Source organism: Rhipicephalus sanguineus, chromosome 2 (assembly GCF_013339695.2).
Source record: "Rhipicephalus sanguineus isolate Rsan-2018 chromosome 2, BIME_Rsan_1.4, whole genome shotgun sequence".
NCBI lineage: Eukaryota > Metazoa > Arthropoda > Arachnida > Ixodida > Ixodidae > Rhipicephalus > Rhipicephalus sanguineus.
In genome coordinates this window covers 24057451-24081479 of record NC_051177.1, presented here as the reverse complement: position 1 = coordinate 24081479, position 24029 = coordinate 24057451, and the positions used below count along the sequence as shown (strand labels likewise).

The 24029-nt window shown below is 45.2% G+C and overlaps 1 protein-coding gene across 1 annotated transcript in view; it reads left to right on the top strand.

The window, feature by feature from the left end:
• LOC119381092 (PHD finger protein 21A) overlaps positions 1-24029 on the top strand; it is a 43458-nt gene that overhangs the window by 11613 nt on the left and 7816 nt on the right. Inside the window, exons 8-11 of the mRNA XM_037649079.2 lie at positions 1558-1750; positions 6556-6665; positions 16345-16468; positions 18263-18366. Coding sequence (XP_037505007.1) covers positions 1558-1750; positions 6556-6665; positions 16345-16468; positions 18263-18366 — 531 coding nt within the window. The remainder of the gene's footprint in view (positions 1-1557; positions 1751-6555; positions 6666-16344; positions 16469-18262; positions 18367-24029) is intronic.

Genomic DNA, 24029 nt, shown 5'->3' with positions numbered 1-24029 from the left:
CATTGTGCACTTGGTACAAATTTTCATTGCTGCATACCGTCGTCTTCTATCCACGTCTTACTTTAAAAAACTGAAACCATGCATCCTGCCCTTAAATTGAAGGCAAACGGCAAACAATTTTTCATGCTCTTCCTGTAATGGAGGAGCAATATCTTTTGTTCTGTCTGGGTTATCATTGCGATTTCTTTTTCACTTCCAAGATAAATAGATGTGATGTGTCGTAAGGCAAATTTTGTTGTAGTACTTAAGAAAATGTTCTAAATCAAGGTTTTGTTTTGAGTAATAATTGGGGCATTTTTTTTAAATTGGGGGGGTGCAACAGCCCACAACTCTGCTTGGAAATGTCCTAAAGCAATGATTTATACTTTACGACACACTACAAACATTCTCAATGTATTCTGTGGATTGTATATTGGTGTGCAGGTTGTCGTTAATTAGCTAATTAGGCCTTAAACAAAGAAGTAGGTGTTTGTGATATCTTGGAAAATACTTATCATAGGAAAAAACCAATTGCATATTTGAAATCAGCACACAAACATTTTTAAACTCTGCAAGTTCCATCAAAATCGATCAAGAATTAAAAAAAAATGTTTTAAAGTGCCACGTCTCCCCTCAAGGAGTCCCTAAGCCACCTGACACTTAACAAAAATATTTGAGTTGGACAGCTGTGCTTTAAAGGGTACTGCTCCAAAGGGTATAATTTGTGTTTGCGGTATGGTGGTGTCGGAGGCACACCCATGAGGTTGGAGTCTCATTGCACCAGGGATAGTTGGCCTGATAGTGTGTGGGAAGCATGTCATTAAACAGTTTAAGCTGCAGGAACCCCCCCGTGTCTGAATTATTTGCCAATCCATTACTTACTCTCTACTAAGTTCTGTGTGGGGAAGTGCAAATGCGTGTCTGGACATTTGCCAGTGGGTAACCATCCCTTAGGGAGGTGGCCGACGCTGTCTGGTTGGTAAATTCTTAGCTGAGAGCACCTGCCATTTTGTTTTTCTTTGTGCCGGAGTGCCCCAGACAATTTGGTGGTGGTAGTCTAACTCTTTTTGAAAGATCCTTTTACATACTTGTCAAGCCAAACCTTTATTGTTATTTGAGGGCTACACAAGAACTGAAACAGGGCTGGATCAGTTAGACTTGTCCTCAATCTATTTTTTACAAGAACGTGTTCCACGAGCTCAGCTTGTCTTCAGTACTGTGAGGGTTGACCACTGCAAAATGCCACAATAAGGGACCTAAGGCAGTAGGAGGCTTGCACGCTTCTTGAAAGCACGGAGTGACTCTGACTTCAAAAAGGCAGAAGTTCAGGAGAAGATGGAAGCTTGGAGAGATGAAAAATTCGTGAACACGGGATGTCGCTGGAGCCAAAGCTTCGGCAAGTGGTCTTGTCTTCTTTGAGGCAGCAGGCTTGAAGAAGATACGACTGCTTGTTGAAACATTGGCTTCAGCGACACCCCATGTTCACATTTTTTATCTCTGACCTCATGTTGTAATACTTTGCAGTTGTGGCACACTGCAGCGTGATTTAACTGGTGGGCTGTGCACGTGCGTTCACAGAAGCTGGAACTGCTTGGTGCCTTGGGCCTGATGACCCGGGAGGCTCTGCGCGAGCTCCAGCATCGTCGGGGAGAGCGCAAGCGGCGCACCACTGCCAACCCCCACTTTTCCAGTGCTGCTCTGGAGGAGAAGCGGCGCAACGCACTGCTCCTGATTGGTGAGAACATGGCCTCGGGCAGGAAATGTCAAAAGGGTAGGCACCTATGGTTGTTGTCTTCCATTACATTTGTATTTTTCACGGTGGGGCTGTTGGTGTGGCTTGCTGAAGCATAAAAAACTTGGAGGATGCTTGAGCTTCATCTTCAAGAGTGGACTGCAATAACATAATCAGGCCCTGTATGCATCGCCTTCTCAAGTGCTAGCCTGACTTCGCTCCTTGAGGGACATTTCATCTGTGCTGTAAGGAAAGCAACGTTTGTGCGCATAACATTGACTGTTTAAAACTATCCTAAACTGCAAGTACAGTTGTGGAGTGCCCACTACGTCATAATTCTTCCTTTTGCAATTTGACGAAGTACCCACTATATGTCTGTAAAGCAACACACACACCCGTGCTGCTCTACACTTTATTGATGATTAATTATGCCTGAGCACTTTGTAATGGGTGGACCTTTAAACCCCCCACTCGTTGCACAATTCTCATGTTTTGACGCCTGGTGTGATTCTACAGTTCTGCCACTCAATATTACATGCATTAAGGAGATCACTGGCACTGCATGACATTCATATAGGATTTTTTTTCCTGAAACAGTTACAAGCACTGGTGTGGCTATGTGGTAGACTACCTGCTTTACTCAGACGGCCTGGGTTCAATGCTCACTCGAACCAGATTTTTATTAGGGGTGTGCAAATATTTGAACTTGCGAATATTTTTCTAATAGTGTCTGCTACAGTCAACTGCCGATTTTTTGGACGCAATTTTCCGGACATGCTAGAAAATTCGGATGCTTTCGCAGCACCGTCACCAGCTCTATAGACGTCAGTGTATAAGAACGTCCAAAATTTCGGACGCTGAAACTCTTCAGCGTCCGATTTTTCTGACTTTCTGCCCAAATTGCAGGTCTGAAATGCAATAATTGAAGCCCCCACCTCTGCCGCGTCTATCATCTCGTAGGTTTGAACCAGCGCTTTCACGAGTTGACCCGTTTGCAACAGTAGCAGAGTCCGAAAGTCAGCTTTACCGCAATGCCGAAGTGTTATGGGGTGAAGCTGACCAGAAATTCAAAGGGGCCACTATCACGGTGCCATGCGGCGATGTCTTTACGGATAAGCAGCGGAAATGCACAGAGGCGTGATGGCGGCAGGTGGCAAACTCAACAGTACGGCTTAGTCGCTAGCAACCCTTATGATAGGCATCTTAAGTTAATTGCTCGGTACTGCATGTGGCCTAGCGCAGGTGCATGCGTACTGCACGCATTTAATAGGCGAGAACCCAAACGCGCTGCGCCGCCATTCATACTACCTCTGTGCGAGACCGCTAAGGCCGCCGGACAGACGCGTTGCCTTCACGAATGAAACCAGCTCGCCATTGCCGCGCCCGTGTGCGATCAGGAACGGAGTGGGCATCATGAACACTTTCAGGATAAATGCATGCGTATGGTACAGCAACAGCAGAGTGACGGTGGCGTCAGCTTAGTTGGCGGTGTGCTGCACACAACTACAGTCGAACCTCGCTACAACGAAACTGACGGGACCCGCGAAAAATTTTGTTGAAGCGGAAATTTCGTTGTGGCGAAATCTGCCTCAGAACACTGTCATATTTGACTACACACTTCACAAACATAATTTATTTTCGAAAGAAGTCTGTCAGCTTCGTTTGCCGCCTTCCTTTGGACATCAGCGCCGTGGTGCGACGCTCGCACTCGGTCAGCAGCTGCATCGCGACGTCGTCATTGTGGGCGCCAATGAAGTTGCGAATAACATCAAATGCGTCCATCACACTCAATGCAGAAGGCGGCGCCGAAGCGTCTTGTGCGTCACTCTCATCGTCCGACGACGCGTCGGCATGGCGAACCTCTTCAATTATGGCCTTGTCGGTTAGCTCTTCATGAGCAAAAACGTCCGCGTCAACGGCGATATATTCGTCCATGCTCACGTCCGTTGGTACATTTCCGGTGTCCCGAAGGGCTGCCCAGGCCGCAGTAGCTTCTGTTGAAGGTGGCTCCACTCTGCAACGCTCGTCGTCTTCGTCTGTTGACGAGTTGGCCAGTCGCTTCTGCGTCAGGCTTAAAGCCGGCGTGCGCAAAGCAGTTTTCTATTATGCTTCGCCGGGTCGCCGTCCAAGCCGCAGCAACCATTTGTAGGGCCATGAATAAATCCACTTTCGTTTGGCGCCCTGTGTCAACATTCAGCAGCAGTCGCTGAATCAGCCGCTGCCGATAAGCGCTTTTCACGCTGTGGATTATTCCCTGGTCTAACGGCTGAATCAGAGCCGTGCAGTTAGGCGGGAAAAAGTGCAAGTCCACATTGTCCAGCTCAACGTCGTCAACGTTATGAGCTGAGCAATTGTCAATTAGCAAGCATACCTTGCGGTTTTGGGCCTTCATGTCGTGGTCGAACGCCTTTACCCAATCACGGAAGATAGCCCGCATCATCCATGATTTCCTGTTCGCCAAATACTTTACTGGCAAGCTCTTGCTGCCTTTGAAGCATCGAGGCCTCAAGCTCTTGCCAATGACAAGCGGGCAGCGCTTGTCCGAGCCATCCATGTTGGTGCAGAGAAGAAGAGTCACACGCTTTTTGCTGTGTTTCCCTCCGCTACATGGTTGGCCCTTCATGTCCAGCGTCTTTTTGGTAGCAGTTCATAAAAAAGTCCTGTCTCATCGGCATTATAAATGTCGGATGAGGCATAGTCTTTCATTATGTCCGGCAAAACAGATGATGCCCAAGTCGCGTCACCATTGGCGTCTGAAGCCCCAGACTCGCCGCACAACACTTTTCCAACGATGTCATGCCGGGCCTTGAAACGAGTTAGCCAACCAGTGCTTGCCTTAAAGTTATCGATGCCTAGAATGCAAGCATAGTTCAGCGCCTTTTGTTGTAACACGCTTCCGCTGATAGGCATTTTCTTGGCACGCATGTCAAGGAACCACGTGTACAATGCCTTCTCAAGATCCTCGTGTGCCGATGGCGTCAACTTCTTGCGCTTTGTGGACGTCCCCAAAAAAAGGGCACTGGTGATCGCGTCCTTCGCCTTCAAAATTGTGGACAGCGTGCTGTTGGAGATGCCGAATTCTGCTGCGACGTCTCCTTTTTTTCTGCCGCTTGAAGCTTCGCTGATGATTCGCGCCTTCACCTCAAGAGAAAGGAACTTGCGTTTCGCTGCCATGATGGCGCAGAGTCCAACGAACGCGAGCGCACAAGCACAAATGACGCACTTCGGTCGCTTCGGCAGAGCTTCGGTCGTGATCACGTGATCTGGGATGGATATGGATTGGCTGTGGCTCTGGCTTGTCAAAGCAGGCCTATGCCTTGTCGCAAGGCAGCCAGCCGCATCGTCATCACCACCACACAATGGCGCTCTCCTATGTGTTTGTTTACAAGTGGTGAAATGGTCGCGCATTTTCCGTGAAACAACGCGTCGTGAATTTACGAAAAGTTACACGGTTGGCGATATGCTTACTTTATCATAAAACAAATTTTCAAGCCAAGCTTCACTGAGCGAAAGTTTCGTTGAAGCGAGAACAAGCCCGAAAAATGGTTCGTTGTGGCGAGAACATTGACGCATTGACTTCTATGGCAAGCTGACAAGGAATAAGAAATATTTCTTTGAAGCGGAAATTTCGTTGAAGCGGCGTTCGTTGTAGCGGGGTTCGACTGTAGAAACGATCGGCTTCACACGGCTGCAAATTGTGTATCGGAGGAGATGGCGATGCCTGCGCACGCGCGTTGGGGAAAGCCGAACGAGTCGTCCGCTCTTCCGCGTCATCGTTTCCAAACGCTCCATGCGAGAGAGCCGTAATCTATTCCACGTTTTGCTGGTATCAGTGGCGCTCATCACGAGACTCAAATTTACAAGTAAGTCACAGTTGGCACGTAGTTCAGCGGGGTTCACGGCAGGTACCGAAGGTATTTGCTAGAGCCTCGGTGCGCGAAAATGCCTAATAAGTGTACTGGGAAGCATTAAAGCTATTTCGGACGTGGTTGTGGCGATTTGACCGCTTGAGCGGAATGAAAAAGCATGAATCCGTTTTTTCAGACTGCCCGATTTTTCAGACGATATCGCGGTCCCTAGGGAGTCCGAAAAATCGGACGTGACTGTATTCGATTTGATTAGCTCCAGAATTTCACTATTCGAAGTATTCGAACTTCTGGAAGATAAATACAGTTCACGTTCGATTTTTCTGACTCTCTAGGGCCCGCGAACTCGTCCGAAAAATAGAGCTGTCCGAAAAAATGAACTCATGCTTTTTCATTCCACTCAACCATTCAAATCGCCACAGCCACGTCCGAAATAGCTTTAATTTCCGGGGGGGGGGGGGGGGCTAGCGTAATCCCTCCCCTCTGGCTACAGGCCTGATTTAAATTTGTCTCTGCACGTGTGACATCCCCTTGAGATTTTGCAAGAGAATGTATAATGAAATTTATGTGGGCTGTTACATTGAGTCTAACTTCAAGTAATTGCCTAATACCTTGCTATTGTTATCAAGGGTATGCCTTTCGGATGAAACTGGTGCGTTTGTGTTAAGAAGGACATGGGGGTGGGACAATGCACAATTTTATTCAGTCACTTTTGCAACTGTCAGTTGTTTTCTCTTTTCACGTCCTGTCACATACATAATATTTGAAAAACAACAATGTTCAAGACATTAGTCTTTCCTCAACTGAAGTATTAAACGCTAGAATATAGATATTTATTTGACAGCTGTAATGCAACATTTCCATTTGCATTTGTTATTGTGAGTATACTGGGATCGTAAAGAGTATCGCTTTAGAGTATTTATTGTAGTGCATTTGTGGCACATTGATTGCATTGCATGATGGATGCGTCTTTCACAGTGCGATCACGCCTTGGCTCATCCACACCGAGTTCACCAGAAGCATCATCGAACGAGACCATGCCGAATGGCCACCCGTCACCACCACCCTGTTGCGATGTCACCACAAAGGTACTTGTGACATTGCTGCCTTGAATGTCGTTTCACCTCATTGGTGTGCTCTGCAGCACCACGAAGACTTTCTGAACCTTAAGGGGGGACACTGTACTTGAGAGAGAAATGCTAAATTTTTTCATTTATTTAAAAACAAACTTAACAGTATGATTCAGTTTTTAATGCTGATTTTGAAAATGTAATTATTTTTTTCCTATGTCGATTAGTTTTTTGAGATATCTTAAAATTAATTATCCATTGTTTCCAGGTACGGTACACAAAAAAAATTTTATTAGAGAGCTACTATTGACACATGCCTAGATACTAATGAACATAAGGCACACAGGGGTAGGAATGCTTTTTTGATCTGATGATCTTTAGCTAGGTTGTAGCACCTTGATTTTCAGTGTTGCAGACACACCCACTTTATGCTCCAATTTTGTGCCAAATATAAAATGTTTGAAGATATTATTCAAAAATTCACAACTACCCCTGTGTGCACTACAGATAGAGCTACATGTCACAACAAAAATGACAGTCCTAGCTGCTCTGAAGGCAGAGATATCTTTCTGGCAAGTTTGCAACCGCAGCAAAATTTGAATCCTGAGAAATCGTGAAAAAACACAACAAGTCCATTTTGGGCAAACTCTAGCATGGAATAGTCGTGTATTTACAATAATTTACAATTTCAGCATTCTCGGTAGGCACCAGGCAGGTAGTCCTTCTGCTTTGAGTCCCCTAAATGCCCTTTTTTCAACGCCCGCTGCATGTTTTCTGCAGAGGCACGCTTGCGAGCTGATGCTGTTGATCTGCGACGGTCTTTTTCTGCCATGCGTTTTTTAGCCGAAGGTCCAGGTCCAGACACATTCATTGTAGCGAAGATCTCATTCAGCGCTGTTTGGTGATTGCCAGTGGTCTTCACAGCGCGCGTGGCAAGAATGTTCACAACGAACGGGTTACACGTTTTTCCGCTGTTCACGCGCGGCGAGCTCCACACCGGCGCGTTATCACCGCAGATCTCGCACGACGTAACAATCTTTACGGCGAGGCCGTATTCGCGCTCACCTATGCGCAGACACATCGCCGTCGCACCCTTTGCACTTCACGTTTGACTGCAGAGCGTTTAGAGCGTCGAGGCTCACCAGAGCAAAGCGTGTCTCCATCACATCCGAGCCAGCCGCGGCGTCGTCCGTGGCAGTGTCGTTTGCACAAGCGAGAAGACCCGATTTTCGCGTGATGGCCGGCGTTTATGCTAGGTTCCGGAGTTTTACTTCCGCGTCCTTCTCGATCTTCAACAAATCAGCGGGCTCCAACATGACGGTGTCGCGCCGAAACGTCTGTCGAACGTGGTCGCTGTCAGAGCCGCTTTCACCCGCTAGGCCTAAGCCACAGTCAGCGTCTTCGGGGGCGCTTGGCACGGGAGGCAAACTACCGTCGACATCTTCTGAAGGTGATCGGCGCTTCTTTTGAAAGTTGTACACTTTCCGTTTCTTTGTCCGCCCACCGAATTTGTACTTCGTAGCGAACTATGGCGTCGAGTTCGGCATGGTTGCGCGTTTCAGCCGCGTTGTCCGACGCGAACTCCCGCTCCCGCGGCCCGAGCAGACGACTGTGGAAATCTGCCAATGGCGTGCGCGCTCACTGTCACGTGCACTGGTAGACCAATAGGACCGCGCATCGGGACTAGCTTTTCGCGGGCTTTTTCTTAGTGGCCGCTTGGCGTATGCAGTAGTGGTGGCGCGAAAAATAAAAAAGAAACGCGGCTCTTTCGAACGGGACCAAGATGGCCGCGATCAGAGACGTAGAATGGCAGCTGCGCGTCCTGCAAGAAAGCCCATTTTTGCGCGTCCATCGAGAAATATTCGCGTCACATGCATGATATAAAACGCTACTGCGGCTAAAATATCAATCCAGGACGCGTGAAAATTTGCCAGATTATGCATCAGTCACTGTAAAATCCGAAAATAACATTTTCAAAAAAACGATTTTTTCGCGATTTTTCGGTTTCTAAGACCCGTGTCCCCCCTTAAAGGGGCGATGACACAAAATTTCACGGCAGAGATAGCCTGCGGGATTGATTCCCGTGAACATGTGTACATTGTCTACCAAATCTCAACAGTGAATACAGTTTGGGAGGCAATTTATAGGAATTTTGAAGTTCACAGCTCGATCTAGGGCTATACGGAGCACCTCACGACTCGCGACATTTATTTCATCTGAGGGGACTTGAAGGTGACCTCCCCAACTTCCAAGACGTCACCACTGCAGCCGAGCTCTGAGCTGGCGCAGCTAATATGATGACGTCATAGTCGCAATTGCGCTTGTGCTGCGCTTGTGCCAGCAGGCTGCTATTCAACGGCTGCTCGTAAGCCTGTGCCTATAGTGAACATGCAGAAAGTGTGGAGGCCCTAAGAAAGTAGTTACCTCCTGATGACGATGACAATTACAATGACATCGCAGCACATGCAGCAGGCGAAAGAACGCCAACAGACGGTGCAGGCAGTGTGGAAGTGCATCACAGTTCTTTTTGCCATTTCATACGTTAAATGGCATTCGTTGCACCCGCCGGCTTGTCATTCTCGGCACTCTCTCAGACCGAAACTGATACTGGTCAGTAATAAACAGACTGTAATTAATTATCTGTTGTGTGCTTCAGCAAACTACCGTATTTACCAGGGGTGTGCGAATATTCGAAATTTCGAATATTTTTCGAATAGTGTTTGCTATTCGATTCGATTTGCACTGGAATTTTACTATTCGAACTATTCGAACTTCCCAAAAACAAATACAGTCAACGACCGATTAAAGGTGATTCCTTCAGATTTTTAATATGCTTCACCTCATTACACTCTCATATTGCAGCAAAGCTGCCTTTCAAGCTCCGTTACGGTCGAACTTTGCCAAGACACAGTCAACGTCCGATTGGAAGTGGTCCCTAGATTTTCAATATGCTTCACCTCATCACACCCCCGTATTGCGGCAAAGCTGCCTTTCAAGCTCCGCTACAGCCGCAAATGTATTAACTCAAGAAAACGCTCGTTCCAACATGGAGATGAAAGATGCGGCAGAGTTGGGGGCTCAATTAATGCTGCTTTGGACCTGAAATTTGGGCAGGAAGTCCGAAAAATCGGAAGCCGAAGCTTTTTAGCATCCAAAATTTCAGATGTCCTTGTATATCGATGTCTTTGAGGCAGATTTGGAACTTCGGACTTGAAGGGAGCACACCCTTGTCCGCCGCATCAGTTGGGCTTCCACAGAAGTTGGAAGAGGAGGAGAGGCTGAGGAAATGGCATTTTTGCCTATCACGTGTAAAGTGTTGTCGGCAACACTTTGGTTGCACCAAATCATGTACGTAAATAGAATTCGGCCTCTACATTGCCTCATTCTTGATAGACAACTATGAAACACCACCCCGCCAGTGCTTCATCAGCCTAGCGAAAAGAAACACTCTCATGTTGCTATCTCATAAGAATATGCTTAGGAATCCTCTCTAACTTTCTTTCTGCAATTTCGCTTCGAAATATTCGGAAAATATTCTAGAAATATTCGAAAAATATTCGATTCCATTCGCACTTGCACTTCAATATTTGAATTCGCTTCGCACCCAAAATTTTGCTATTTGCACAGCTCTAGTGTTTACTCGATTCTACTGCACCCTCGATTGTAACGCGCACCCTTTTTCCACGACCAAAAAAAAAAAAGTAATATAAATCGATTGTAACGCGCACCCATTTTTTGTGAGAGAAAAGAATAAAAAAAAAGTCCGTAGGAGTCTAACTTCGCATATTCAGAAGAACAAATATTTGGGTTTTAAAGAACTAAAGTTTCAAAAAAGTAAAACACAGTCAAAAAGCGGGCCTTGCCACTAAAACTGTCACCACTATGGAGGCGATACGAGTCGCGTAATGGATCAGTCCTCGTCGCTGTCGGACAACTCCTTGTCGCTGTCAACGCTCTTCGATTTCGGGAAACCGGCCCTGCTTTGGTCCACTGAAACCTTTTCGTGAAACTTTGCTGTAAGAAATCTTCTGCTTCTGTTTGTGCCAGTATCGCACGCATGTTTCGGGAACTCCGAACAACGGCAATGCGGCCCGGTTTCCGGCCGTCTCTGCACATGTAATAACTATTCTTTTAAGGGGGGACGTGGCTTTCGTTACCAACTTTCTTATTTCTTCATGGATTTTGATGAAAATTGGCACACTTATTTGAAATGTTGTTTTAGTGCTACTGTAGAAATTTCATGAATATATCTTTTCAACTTTTTGATTTACAATATATTTCACCTTCTGCTCTTGTTCCGAGTCTGACTTGCTTAAAAAATGCGATAGGAAACTCGTTCAAAGTGCTATGCATTCTAAGATGTCTGATTGCGGGCGTGACATTCTTAGATTTTTTTATTTGCAAGAAAATTTTTTTTAGTTTTCATTTTTCATGAGGTGACTGCGCAACAGGCATCGAGGCTTTGTGCAACTCGTCAAATAGCTAATTGTCAAAACGCCATACTGAAAAAGCAAGAATGTCACGCCCTGAACTGTGCTTCAAGGAATATAGAACAAAAAACGGAACTGCAATAGACCCAGCGGTCAGTGAGAAATCAGCGGAACAAGCGAAGCAGGAAGCAAGAAAAGTCGTTTTGAGAAAACGGCTTTTAAAGTTGTACCAACGATATTACTTCATCAAAAGGCACTGGGGTCGTAATCTTTTGAGTCCTTCGTAATGTGCACTTTCTTGAGTGCCCTGTCTTTAGTTTGAGGTGCCTTGCTTCTCTAAAACACAAGAAGATTGTGATCTTTAAGGTGTTTTTTAAGGTTGGACCTCCTGCACATGTGGCCTTTCATCGGTTGTGCCTTTGTTTTCTTTCTTTTTTCTTAAAATCCTTTTCTGATATACAAAGAACATGTAGCATGAATTTTAAACGAAGTTATGAAGTGGTGTAATAGACATGACAAAAAACAAGATATTGTAATTCAAGTAGGTCATGTACTATGATGATTTGCCAGCTTTCTTGTATTCATGCTCTCATTAACATAATTAACAGTCTTGATTGCAATTGATCATTGAATCATTTTTATAGGATACTAAAAGCGGCTCTCATCATGGCAGCCTATCACTTCCTCCTAAATAACAGGCAGTTATGGCCAAGACATTGGTGGAATAGGAATTCCTTAGCAGTTTATTCAAGACGCGAACTGGGCAGATATGAAATCATCTCCCTGTTTCACTCGTCAAGCTAATTTGTAAACCTCGCCTGCGATGCGCTTCATCGCAGAAAACCGGTCGCGGACACGGTTTTCTGCGAGGCTTTTATTTTTTCAGATGATTCATGAGCGCTTACGGCGATACCACGCACGGCTCCAAGCGCGCCTAAATTGCATCAACAGTGCTTTATTTCACCTCTAAGTGCTCGGCCGCATAGTCCGGGAAGTCGGCACGCGATGTGTTGGGTGGCGGCATTCGGTGACGATGCGCAATATGCCTAGGTGCGGCGACGAAAAATAGGCGCGCAACGTGTTTGGCCTCGCATTGCGGGACGCCGATGCGCGCCCGCTGCGCGACGAGCTTGGCCGTGGGGTCCGCTGCCGATGCGTAAAATGACCATCCGCTGTACCGAGAAGCCGGCGGGGGAAGCGCTTCGTTCCTTGCGAAGAAGCACACTGCCGCGAGTCCGCTAACGCGTTGCTCTTGCCCGAAAAGTTCGAGGTTCGTCTCGCGTGCCGACGCCGTGAGCGGAGTTAGGCCTAGTGACGACTCCGAGCAGTAGACGCGCCGGCCGCAGTGCCCGATGTTTCAAAGTACGTAATGCGTGGTCGCGAGTACAAAGAGTCGTCCTGCGATCATCTTCGTCACGACGTCCGAAGTGCGCATAAGCAGAACCTCCAACCACGGATCCGACGAGTCAACGCTAGAGAGTCGGTCCGAGACGCGCGTTTGCGATGTTCGCTACGAGTGCGGCGCGCCATCGTAATCCCACCGAGCTTCCGCTAGTAGCTCCAAACTAAAACGCTAAAACGTAGTTCTTGTTCAAAGTTATCGTCGAGCCGTGAACACAGAGCGATTGCGAACACGCAATGAAGTAGCGCGACTTTCGACAGCCGTGATCTCGAGACGCACAAGCTGCAGACGACGATCTCCCGGAGCGAGCATCGGACCAATGGCGAGGCGCGCTGGGGCAACATGGCGGACGCGGCCAATCGGAGGGCTCGAAACGACCTTCGAACATTTGCTTTTTGTGCGCTTGTTTTCGAAGGGAGGAGCCAGCTGCGGCGGGGAATTTGAAGACGGAGAAATGCGCTTTCCGATGAGCCCAAGATATCGGCGCCCGGTGGCGTCGTTGCGGAGCGATGATTTTTTGAAAATCAGTGTTTTTTTGCGATTTCCCCAATAATTTTCGCCACCTCGGCAGGCGCAACAATTTTTTATAGCACTTCTACGCGGTTTTCGGTGAAGATATTTTGGAATCGGATATAGAAAGGGCTACAGAAACTGAAAATGTGATTTTCAAAAAATCGATTTTTTTGCCATTTTTCGCGATACGAAAGCCGCGTCCCCCCTTAAATGCGGCATCGTGGTGCACTCGTCGAGTATCTGGAGTCGGCATTTCCATGCCGTCGATGCGAACGCAGAACAGGATGACAATCTCCTCAGCACACGAGAAATGGCCAAGGCGCATAGGAGGCGGCCATTTTGAAATGCCGATGGCAATATGATAACCGAGTTTCTTTTTTTTTTCTCGGTACTCGATCTAACGCGCATGCGATTTTTGGACTCATTTTACCGGAAAAAAGGTGCGCGTTAAATTCGAGTAAATACGGTATGTGCCGTGTTATGACTAATAGTAAATTACTCTAACATGATGCAGAAAACACCATTCTAGCCGTGAGAAGAAGCTTGGTAAGCCAGAAGAAGACCGCAAATAAATGACAAGGGGTACCACAAATTAAGTGACGAATTGTGTATCAAGACAGCTACGGGCAATTATAGTTAATGCCTCCTTCTCATCACTGCTTTGCCTCCTCGACTCATTGAACAGCCAGCCGTCGCTGGCGATGGAAGCACACTCGACGGACTGAGCTCCAAGTGCGTCCGGAAGTGCGCCCGGCGCGCACCGTCTGGCAACAGAGACAAAGCGCACGGAGTGGTTGATATCTGCTCTGCCTGGTGCCGCCACATTTTCTGTTCTTACTTTATTTTCCTGTACGGCGACAATTTGCATAGGTATGCGGACAAACTAAACGTTTTTTAACACAATCACCGATAAGTGTAAACTTGGGCAATATGGTTGTGTCTTCAAGGGTGAAGTTACAGCTGTAGACGCGTGGATCCTGGTGTTGATCAGATAGCGAGAGCCCGACACTCACTGCCGGACGAGCTGAAGCGACTTTGCTCACCAGATGCCTTATAAACTTTTCACGATGCTGCAGTTTTACAAGTCACCAATCACTAGATTTGCGGCACACAACTCAGCTAAAGCAATTCATGGTGTCTGAGTAAAAAAAACCTCGAGATAAGCACTGTTGCGCAGTTCTCGTCAACACTGAGCATTTTGAAGCACAGGCAGACAACGCTCGCTGCCCACCGGGGGTTTTAGGGATGTAGACTGGACATATCCAATCAGATTGGTTGCCAGTGCTATGTAACATGGAACAATGCTTCGTAGAAAGGCTGCGAGAAGTTGAAAACCTGTTCGACTGAGCCGCTGCGATTTGTAGCGATTCACATGTTTAAAATCTTGTGATAAATTACACAGTTGTTGCAGAGAGCTTGAATCGATCTGCAAATGATGCTTAGGGCTTGCTTTACCAGCTAAATGCATTTATACAAAATCGTCAAAACCGTTTCAGGGTCTCTTTAAAGTTCCTGCACGAGCTCACCATGACATGATAGATTTTAACTATGCTCTGATAGGGCCTTTACAGTTACTCGGTAAAAATTGATAAAAATGGAAATCAGTAAAAATAGGTAGGAATGGATTGCATTGTGTTCTAAGAAAGCCAGAGATTTGACACGGTAAGTTTCGGGGATTTTATTGAACCAGCATGACCAATAAACTTAAAAAATGCTTTGAAATCTTTGACATCAGTCTAGCGTACCACCGTTGCAGCTTTCTCACGAAATAAAGAGATTGATAATCAACCTTCATTTCTTTTGTAATATTGAATCTGTGGCTGCAAAATTAACGAAAATATTTATCAGAAAGGTAATTTACCAATATAAATCTGTTTAAAATATTGCTTTATTGCTCCTTTATTGGGTGTTAATTGGCATGAACTATAGGTAGTTGATGGGTGAGCATTTGCTCCAGTGACTGGTGTAAAGCCCAGTGCTCATTGTGTACACCTGTAGATTGCAGCCCTGAATTATTGTAACTGTATTTTTGCTTCTATTATTAATCAAATCAACATTATTAGCCTTTAAAGTTTCATATGTCAGTCTTCTGAAGTTTCTCTTATCCACCGCATGCACATTCGCAGTACTGGTCATGGCCATATAATGATGTACTGTCCTAAGGATGAACATATACCAAGTTTAAATAGTGCTGTCTGTCTTTAGAATAGGGTGTGTCCAGGTAACAACGACCACGATGTCCCTGTCACCATTCCTGATTTTTGATTAAGTTTACTCTAGGCGCAGGTTTCAGACCCAGAACAATGATTGCATAGTTAAGTGAAAAAAAGAAAATTAGTTTGCCTAAAATAAAATGTACTGATTTTTGTCCGCTAAAACCACTCTTCCACGAATTTCACAATTTCTTAACGTTGAGTGCACCTAGTGAAAAAACAGTGCACTTCTTGGTCACAATGTTTATTCCCATGATAGAACAAGTGAAATTCAATGTTATCAGTATTTCTATCCCTTTGCTGTCTAGGGACCTTCGAGGACAAAAATCACCAGCATGGTAAACTGCACAAGATACCTGTATTTCAGGAATTTATTTCTGCAGATAAATTAAACTGAGGATAATAAAACTTGGCACATATTGACTCTAATATGTGAGCTTTCTTTAAAAAAAAAATCGTGGTTTTTGCACTCACCGTTATACTTCAAAATTGTGCCAAGAACGACAAAGTTTGAAAATAGTTTTTGCAGAAAGGCCGGTTTTAATTTTCGTTTAAAATTTCACAATTAGCCTTTCAATTTTTTATATCCCTCTAATTGAAGTCAAGGACGTTTTCTACCATTCTGCCTAAAAAATGTTGCGTTATTTGTGTTGCTAACAAGTTATGATACGTCAAATGTGACCGACTCAGCCTAGCAGCTGCACCATTCATTATGTGCTGGAAATAGGATGTAAGTTGTTCAGAATAATCGTATGTGACATAATAATGAAGCAGCTATTCCAAAACAACAAATGTGCAGCCAGGTTGCGTGGTGCGGCAAGCTTTGTCTTGTGATCAGCCACTTGGCAAACTAGTATATGACCCATCGCGGCGGCCGCTCAAGGCTGCAGGCGCTCACATTACCAGTGCCACTTCGACTGCGGGCAAGCTCCGCTTGCACATGCAAACTACACCCAGAGGGTGAATGAGATAAGGAATGTATCATTATGAAAAGTGAAAGCTCTTAATAGCCAACAAAGTCCATAACATGCAATGAACTCTGCCGGTAGTTTTCCAGTGAGCACCTTCAGAACAGCACGCGCACTTTAATTAGCTTATTTGAGCAGCACATTCAGGATTTCTGATCCCATTTCCTACAGAGAGAAGAAGCGCCAGTGCTTCTGAATGGAGACGTGTTGCAAAGCTGGACGAAAAGTACTCCGGAAGATCAGGTCACAAACAACTCCTTGGGCTGGGTCAGTGACTACACCCTACTCAAAAGTGGTAAGACCACCTTTCTGTTGTATGAGGCAGTACTTGTCATAAGATTTTGACATCTATGACTTCGCCTTTCATGTAGGTTGATGCCTCCACTTTCATGGCTCATAGGAAGGAAGTGTCTACATGCACGTGTCTCTGTTCACACGTGCAACTCGTCATCTGGTCGTTGCGGGAAAAAATAATCTAGCTGCTGCACATATGTGGGCATAAATCCCTGTGGCAACAAAATATGTGGGCGAGCCATGTAAACAGTGATGCCAAATGTTATCTTTATTTTTTGACCATAAGACGATGATTGTATCTGAAAGTTAAGAAGAAAGAAAAAGCATCGGTAAGCACAAAATCTTTCAAGTTGTTAGAAGAAAACTATGGTTCTCTAACTTCTAAATCAACCAGGGGCTTAAAAGTCTAACAGAATTCATGCAGAATGGGGTAAGCAGTAGTTTTTCGATTATTTTTTATCTTCTGAGAACTGTGAGAATTTTGAGGTTAAAGTTACAGAGCAAACATACAAGATGCCCCGCCAAGGAAAGACCCGACACACATGTCGTGTCTTTCCTTCGTGGGGCATCTTGTGTGTTTGCTCTGTAACTTTAACCTTAGGAATATGTACCAACTAGGCCCAAATTAAGTTTTATTGCGAGAACTTTATTTTATAATTTGCTAGTTTTCTTCTTGCAAATCAGTTCTGCGGAATCCCGCAAGGTGGCGGAAGGGTTAAGAAAGGGAAAATAGACGACCACCCGTTTGTAGCACGAAGCCACAAGGAAATCCAAACGGATTTCTCAGAAATAAAGCCTCTTTGTTGCCGAAAAATTCGTCCTGGTCCGGGGAATTCCTTGTGGCTTCGTGCTACAAACGGGTGGTTGTCTATTTTCCCTTTCTTAGTTTTCTTCTTGTAACAGCCACCATCTGCCATGGTGGTGTAGTGGTTACGGTGCTTGACTGCTGACCCGAAGGTTGCGGGATCGAATCCCGGCCGTGGCGGCCGCATTTTCGATGGAGGTGAAAATGCTTGAGGCCTGTGTACTTAGATTTAGGTGTACGTTAAAGAACTCCAGGTGGTATACATTTCTGGAGCCCTCCACTACGGCGTATGCCCCTCATAATCATATCGTGGTTTTGGGGTGCAAAACCCGAACAATTATTATTAAAACTTCTTGTAACAGCCCAGAAGGTACTCAGAAATGTTAGAAATGAGAAACTGGCAAGTGTGGATCACTTTGAATTGACTGACGAGGAGCTTGTCATATTCTTGTTGCCTTAAAGACAAACTGCAATGAAGTTTTGCTTTGGCTGAATCCATTGAGTGAGTAATATGTATTACTGAAGCAAGCTTGTCAATGCCAAAGGGCTAGTGATGGCGTAGTTTTCTTGTTAGCGGCCTTCAAACTGATCCTGAGCAGACGACTGGTGGCTGCGATGTCACTGGTCCAGGCACACTGTCTTCGAGATCTATCCGCGTCCCCTTATCTCAGAAAGCATATTGAGGAGTTGTGCATTCTAGGATATGCCCTTGTCATGCATCATTTCCCACAAGTGGTAATGGTGGCTGTTTCTTTTTTTCCACTTTTGGTATAAAAAATGACTGTTTTTATGGGCTTTCCGTAATTCTTGCGCTCATATTTCAAGAGTAAAATGTTGCATGCAAGCTCCTCTAGACTTACGCTATATAAAACTAGTCTTTCTGTGCTGTCTTAAAATTTTGTTGCAGTTGGCCTTTAAGCCATGTTGACCTTGCTGTTAACTTAACTAGATGACACATTTAATTTGCTGCTCTCCTCTGGTCTTGTGCAGCCAAAGCGGAAGAAAAGCAGAAGCTGCTGAAGAGAAGCCTGGAACTAAAAGCTGAGCGCATGCAGCTAGAAGCAAAGAAACAGCAGCTGTCCGAGATCATTGCTGTAAGTTATGTTGTCAATACGTTGTGACTTTATGTGTTCATTGCAGCTTAATGCTCATTTCCAATGCTACAAAGGTATGCGGGACACTATCTGGCCTTGCAGTGATTTGAGTAATTGTCATTTTTACTATACAGTAGAACTTTGTTGATACGTTCCCGCTTTTTTATGATTTCCCGGCTCCTACGCTCGAAAGCGCGAAAACTAAAAATAACCCAATTGAACTTTGTGTCTATACATTCCGGTTAATACATTCTCGGAAAATACAATTATTCGGCAGCAACGTTCAGCATCGCGGCACCGCATGTTCTGCAGCCAAAAACTCTTTCAGGTGTGCAGAAAAGTCTCTCTCATGTACTTGTGACGCTCCGCCGTGCCTAATTTCGCCCCTCCGCGCCTTCTCCGAATTACTCGACCGTCCCTTCCATGTCTTCTCCCAGTTGCTCGATCACCCCTTGAGCCATTGCCTCAGCTTCCTGTCAACCACACAGCAACCCAAAGGTAGGCGGTCATGCTGGCCGTCAGAATCTTCAAATGGCTTTAAAAAAAAAGGTGTCTTTTTCTTAGCACAGTGGTTTCGTTCTGCGATTTCGCTGAGCACTGCGAATCCTTCACCTGCAGCATGTTACGTAGATACGTACTCATTCCACACACTTTTGTTCAGACCCCATGGCTACAACAAATGCCGGGAGAACACTGTGGAGCTAACAGTGCGGTGAAAAGTATGGATGCTGTCGAACATCTCCAGTCCGTCACGGTTCGGTACAAGACCTACAGCAGCGCACACATGGCGCACATGCTGCCGCACAACACGCCGCGCCACGTTACCATAGCAACGCTGCCATTGGGCTCATTGTGTGTGGCCGATAAAGACGTCATTTCCTCCACACTTTTCTCCCGAGCATGTTCGGGTTGCTCAGCCCACTGCGCGGCACACTTCCAGACGGTGTTCATTTTTCTCTGGCTGGACAGTTCTGCCTACCCGTGTGTCGCCAGAACCTGCCAGGACCATGGCAGTTCTTTCCTTCCTCCAAGGCCGGAACAAATTTGTTCTGGAAGGTTTCTGGCTATCAGACGCCAAAAAAGAGATGATGCACGCTCGCCGCCATCTTTATAAGGACTCGACGAATTGCAATGCGGGCGCTTGTGGACTTCACCATCGGCTGCCATTATGCTTGCCGTTATCTTCTAAAGCCCGTTCCGCAGCGCGAGATGGTGTGATTATGAGTTGCGGCGAACATACCACCGCATGTCTCAAGTTAACACAGCATGTTAACTGACTAGTGTGCATCTGCGACGTAGTACGATTGTTGGGTCATGACAAATATGACACAGCACGGTTAGTTGGGTCATGACAAATATGCTCATTTTTCTTTATGATATGTAATATATACTATTCGAATTCGCTTCGAAATAATCGACCAAATCACCATTTGCACAAGCCTACTGAGTACACGTGTATAAACGTGAGTTGATATAAGGCTGATAGCAATGCTGAAGTTCAGCAGATAGGACCTACAGGTTGGCAAAAAATGTTGAAGCTCACTGATGCTCACTCAAGTAATATACAGGGTGTTTCAAAAAATGTGTCCAACCTTCTCAAAAAATCAGGAAAATGGGATATTTGATTGCTGCCTTCAGAATTGGTTTTTCTGTAGTGGCAGGAATTTTAAGATGGTTAAAGAAATTATTTGGGACTGTAATTAAAAAAGTTAAATTAATTAACTTTTTAATTAGTGGAGTTAGGTGGTTGTGTCAAATGAGAGAATTGAAGTTCTTCATGCCACAAACCCAACCCAAATTTGATATTTTGAAAAATTGGCATCTAGTAATAATTACGAAGTAATGAAATTTAACCAAATTCATTGGCGAAACCTAAACAGAAACATGGAAGAACGCAACTGCCATAGTCTTCTGAGACGTCCAAAATGAGTGAATGACTTTTTCTGTAGCGCTATGCATCTTAAGATGGTTAGAGACATTAATTGAGACAGTAATTAAAAAAGTTAAATTAATTAACTTTTGAATTGAGTTAGGTGACTGTGTCAAATTGGGGAATTAAAGTTCTTCGTGCCAGAAGCCCATCCCAACATTGAGATTTCGAAAAAGCGGCCTCTAGTAATAATTACGAAGTAATGAAATTCAACCGAATTTGATGGCTTTCACTGTTGAAAGCCGTTGCATTTCGTTGAGTTTCATTATGCCACAACAATTACTAGAGGATGCTTTTTCGAAATCTAATAGCTCGGATGGGTTCCTCGCATGAAGAACTTCAATTCTCCCATTTGACACAATCACCTAACTCCACTAATTAAAAAGTTAATTAATGTAACTTTCTTAATTATTGTCCTAAATGATGTCATTAAGTACCTTAAGATTCCTGCCACTGCAGAAAAAGCAATTCTGAAAGCCCCGAGCAAATATAGCATTTTCCTGATTTTTTGAGAAGGCTGGGCACATTTCTTGAAACACCCTGTATATTGTGCTTATGGCTCACTCGGACTTAGACTTGTCAAAATTTTCCTCAACCGGGCTCACTCGGACTCAGAATCACCAAGATTTGTCTCAACCGGAGTCACTCGGACTCAAACTCGCCAAACTATTACTCACCCGGACTCACTCAGACTCATACTCACAGCTTGATCTGAGTCTGAGTGAGTCCGAGTGAGCCGACTCATGAGTGAGTTTGCCGACATAACTTGAGCTGGCAAGTCTGATTTCCTGCACGGTGAAAAGGCTTCGATGTACCGTATTTATTCGAAAATAGGTCGGGCACGAATATAGGTCGACCCCTACTTATAGCACTCTACGAGAAATAAAAAAAAATATTCGAAAATAGGTCGACCCATGTTTTTTTTTTTTTAGAAACAGGAAAATTGAAACATAGCACACCTTTATTTACAATTAACTTAGCGCCCTAGTCGCTGCCGGGAGTGTCATGTTCGTCAGATGTGCAAGGAAGGTTGTCGGATTCTTCGCAGGCATCCTCGGCATCCCAAATGACGTCGACTTCGCTGCCATCGATTGCGTTGGAAATGCAGCACTTTTTAAAGCCAGTCACGATAATTTCCGCTGGCAAGTCTTTCCGCGCGTCCTTCACCCACGTCGCAACTTCATTGAGGGAAGCCCTTCTCGCGGCGTCCCGTCGGTGTCATTGCAGCATCCTCCTTCAAGCCACTCTTTGTAACTCTTCGTCACCCAGTCCTTAATGTAGCCGGGACGTCATACCGCTAGGTCTGTTGGCCTTCTGCAGGGTCTCCTTGACGCCCGGAGCCTCAGTTCTTTTTCAAGAGCGTCATGCCTGCCAGTTGCTGGGCCGCGAAAAGCACGACGCTATCCGTTGCACGCGAACAGTCGGTCCCGCTGCTTGCGCCAACCCCTAATCAACTTTTACGTCGAACTCACGCTGAGCGGCACAATTGCTGGAATTCTGGGCAAAAAGTATCACTTGACGCTTGAAATCAGCTGTGTAGCTCTACCGACGTGACACCGTCGCAACCGCGCATTTGCAAATGCGAACCGTCACGTCAGATCAAACAACAAAGAGTGAGGCTTTAGGCCAGTGCCAGTGCGGCTGCGCGTCGGCAGGCAGCACGGCTAGGGGGCTAGGGACTTCACGGCCTACCTAGGGAAATCACGGGTTCCAGCGCAAACATGGCGGAGCGGCTGCATTTCGCGGGGGCTTTGAAAAGGCGGTGTGCAGCTATTGCACAAATAACTTTTTTTTTCTTAGTTACTTAGTCTGAAAAGGCGAACGGGTACGGTTTTTATACCAGATTTTATGGTATATAATGTGCGTATGTAGCAGGAACTGCTTGAAGAACAGCAGGCGCGGCAGTTGAACGCCATAGGTGCGGTGCTTTTGGTCGCTTTGATCGCGAATATAGGTCGAGATTCTTTGGTCACGAATATAGGTCGATAGCTGATTATGGGCAACATTTTTGGGAAAAAAAGGTCGACCTATATTCGAATAAATACGGTAAGCTCATGCCACACTCTCAGGACACTTGGAAACACTGCAGGCATCTATGACATTACACAATTGCAGCCTAACTTCCAGCGAAGCTTTTTTGTGTTTGTGTGTGAGCAGTTGTATTAGTAATTTGTAATGGCTCTAAGCAAACCACCCACATTAATGTTTTGCCCACACATGACTTGTGTTATGGCCTGAAGTCAGCTTTTCCGACTGGAGGAAATTTTGTCCTTGGCCGTCAGGTTGTAATGGAATGCAGTGTTTGCGTGCACACATAGGGTCATTCGTAGGTGCTTGCACTACCCTGGGAATATATTGTAAGGGGCATGTGTGCGCCTATTAAAACGAAGCTTTCTGTGCCTTTTCCACCCATCTTTTGAATAATAGCTGCTGTAAGTGATGCTTGCAAGTGCAAACATGAGCTCCAACACCAACATGCCGTGATCATACCTTCATTATCATTCTGCCATCATCATTTTGTATACTTAATGCCATTGTGACCTTATATTGGTGATCATTCTGCCGTCTTAACTCTGATGTTGTCTTTGCTTTATCCCTTTATCATCTTTGAACTGCCATCATCTTGCTGCCATCATGATTAAAGAGTTAACTTTTATACGAACTAGCTGTATTTGCATAAACACAGTGTGTAAGAGTTCTGACAAGTAGTACTGTGTGTTATGGTTGTTAGATAAGAAACAGCTACAGCACTCTGCTTGAAATAATATACCTTAAATGCAGTGCAATGAGCAGTTCAGTCATTGCATGCCCATGCAGGACCATCAGTGCCATCCCACAGCCTGTACTGTGTGTATACAGAGCCAATAGGCTGTGCTGCCCAGATGCATAGCCTGTATTGTGATGATAGACTAAGTATTAAGTAAATGCACAGTGGTGCATTTCACTGCCAGATGTGTAGCTATTTGGGCAGCTGCATTTGTGCAGATGAGGACACTTGTCAGTTGCTTGGCGATCGAGCATTTTGGAGTTGTCGTTTACAATGTCAGTATTACTGGTGTAACAGAGAATAACTCGTAGTACATTGGGAGCATTGTCCTGAAGCAGGGGTCTCCAACCTGTGGGGCAGTATTATGCAACCCCCGGCACGACGTCAGATCTCCCCTCTCCTTATGACTGCCTATGTGAAGGCCAACATGGCCTTTTTGACCTCAACTGGGGTTAGACAGGAACAAAAGAATGATCGCTGGCAGTTGACATTGTCCGCCATGTTCACACTTAGCCAGATATCTAGGCTTGTGCGAATAGTAAATTTTAGGTCCGTAGCGAATTCGAAGCGAATAGTGATTTGGTCGAAGCGAATTCGAATAGTTTATATCACATATACAGAAAAATGAGCATATTTGTCATGACCCAACTAACCAGCGCAAAGTTGAAACAAGGCATATGCATATGTCATTCTTTTTGGTTGAAAGGGAAGTGGAAGCAACTTTGAGTAATAGCAGGATTTGACTTTTGGTAGAATGCAAGTGATGAACCTGTAAAATATGTTACGTTTTAAAATTTACTGTACTTAGAGCGTATAAGCCGGTATAACAAGCTTTTAAACTTAAAAAATGATGAATCGATGTGAAGGTAATACAGTAAAACCTCATTAATTCGAACTCTGCTATTTCGAAATCCCACATAATTGGACGGATTTCCTTGGCCCCATATTTTGCAGTGTAAATTTGAG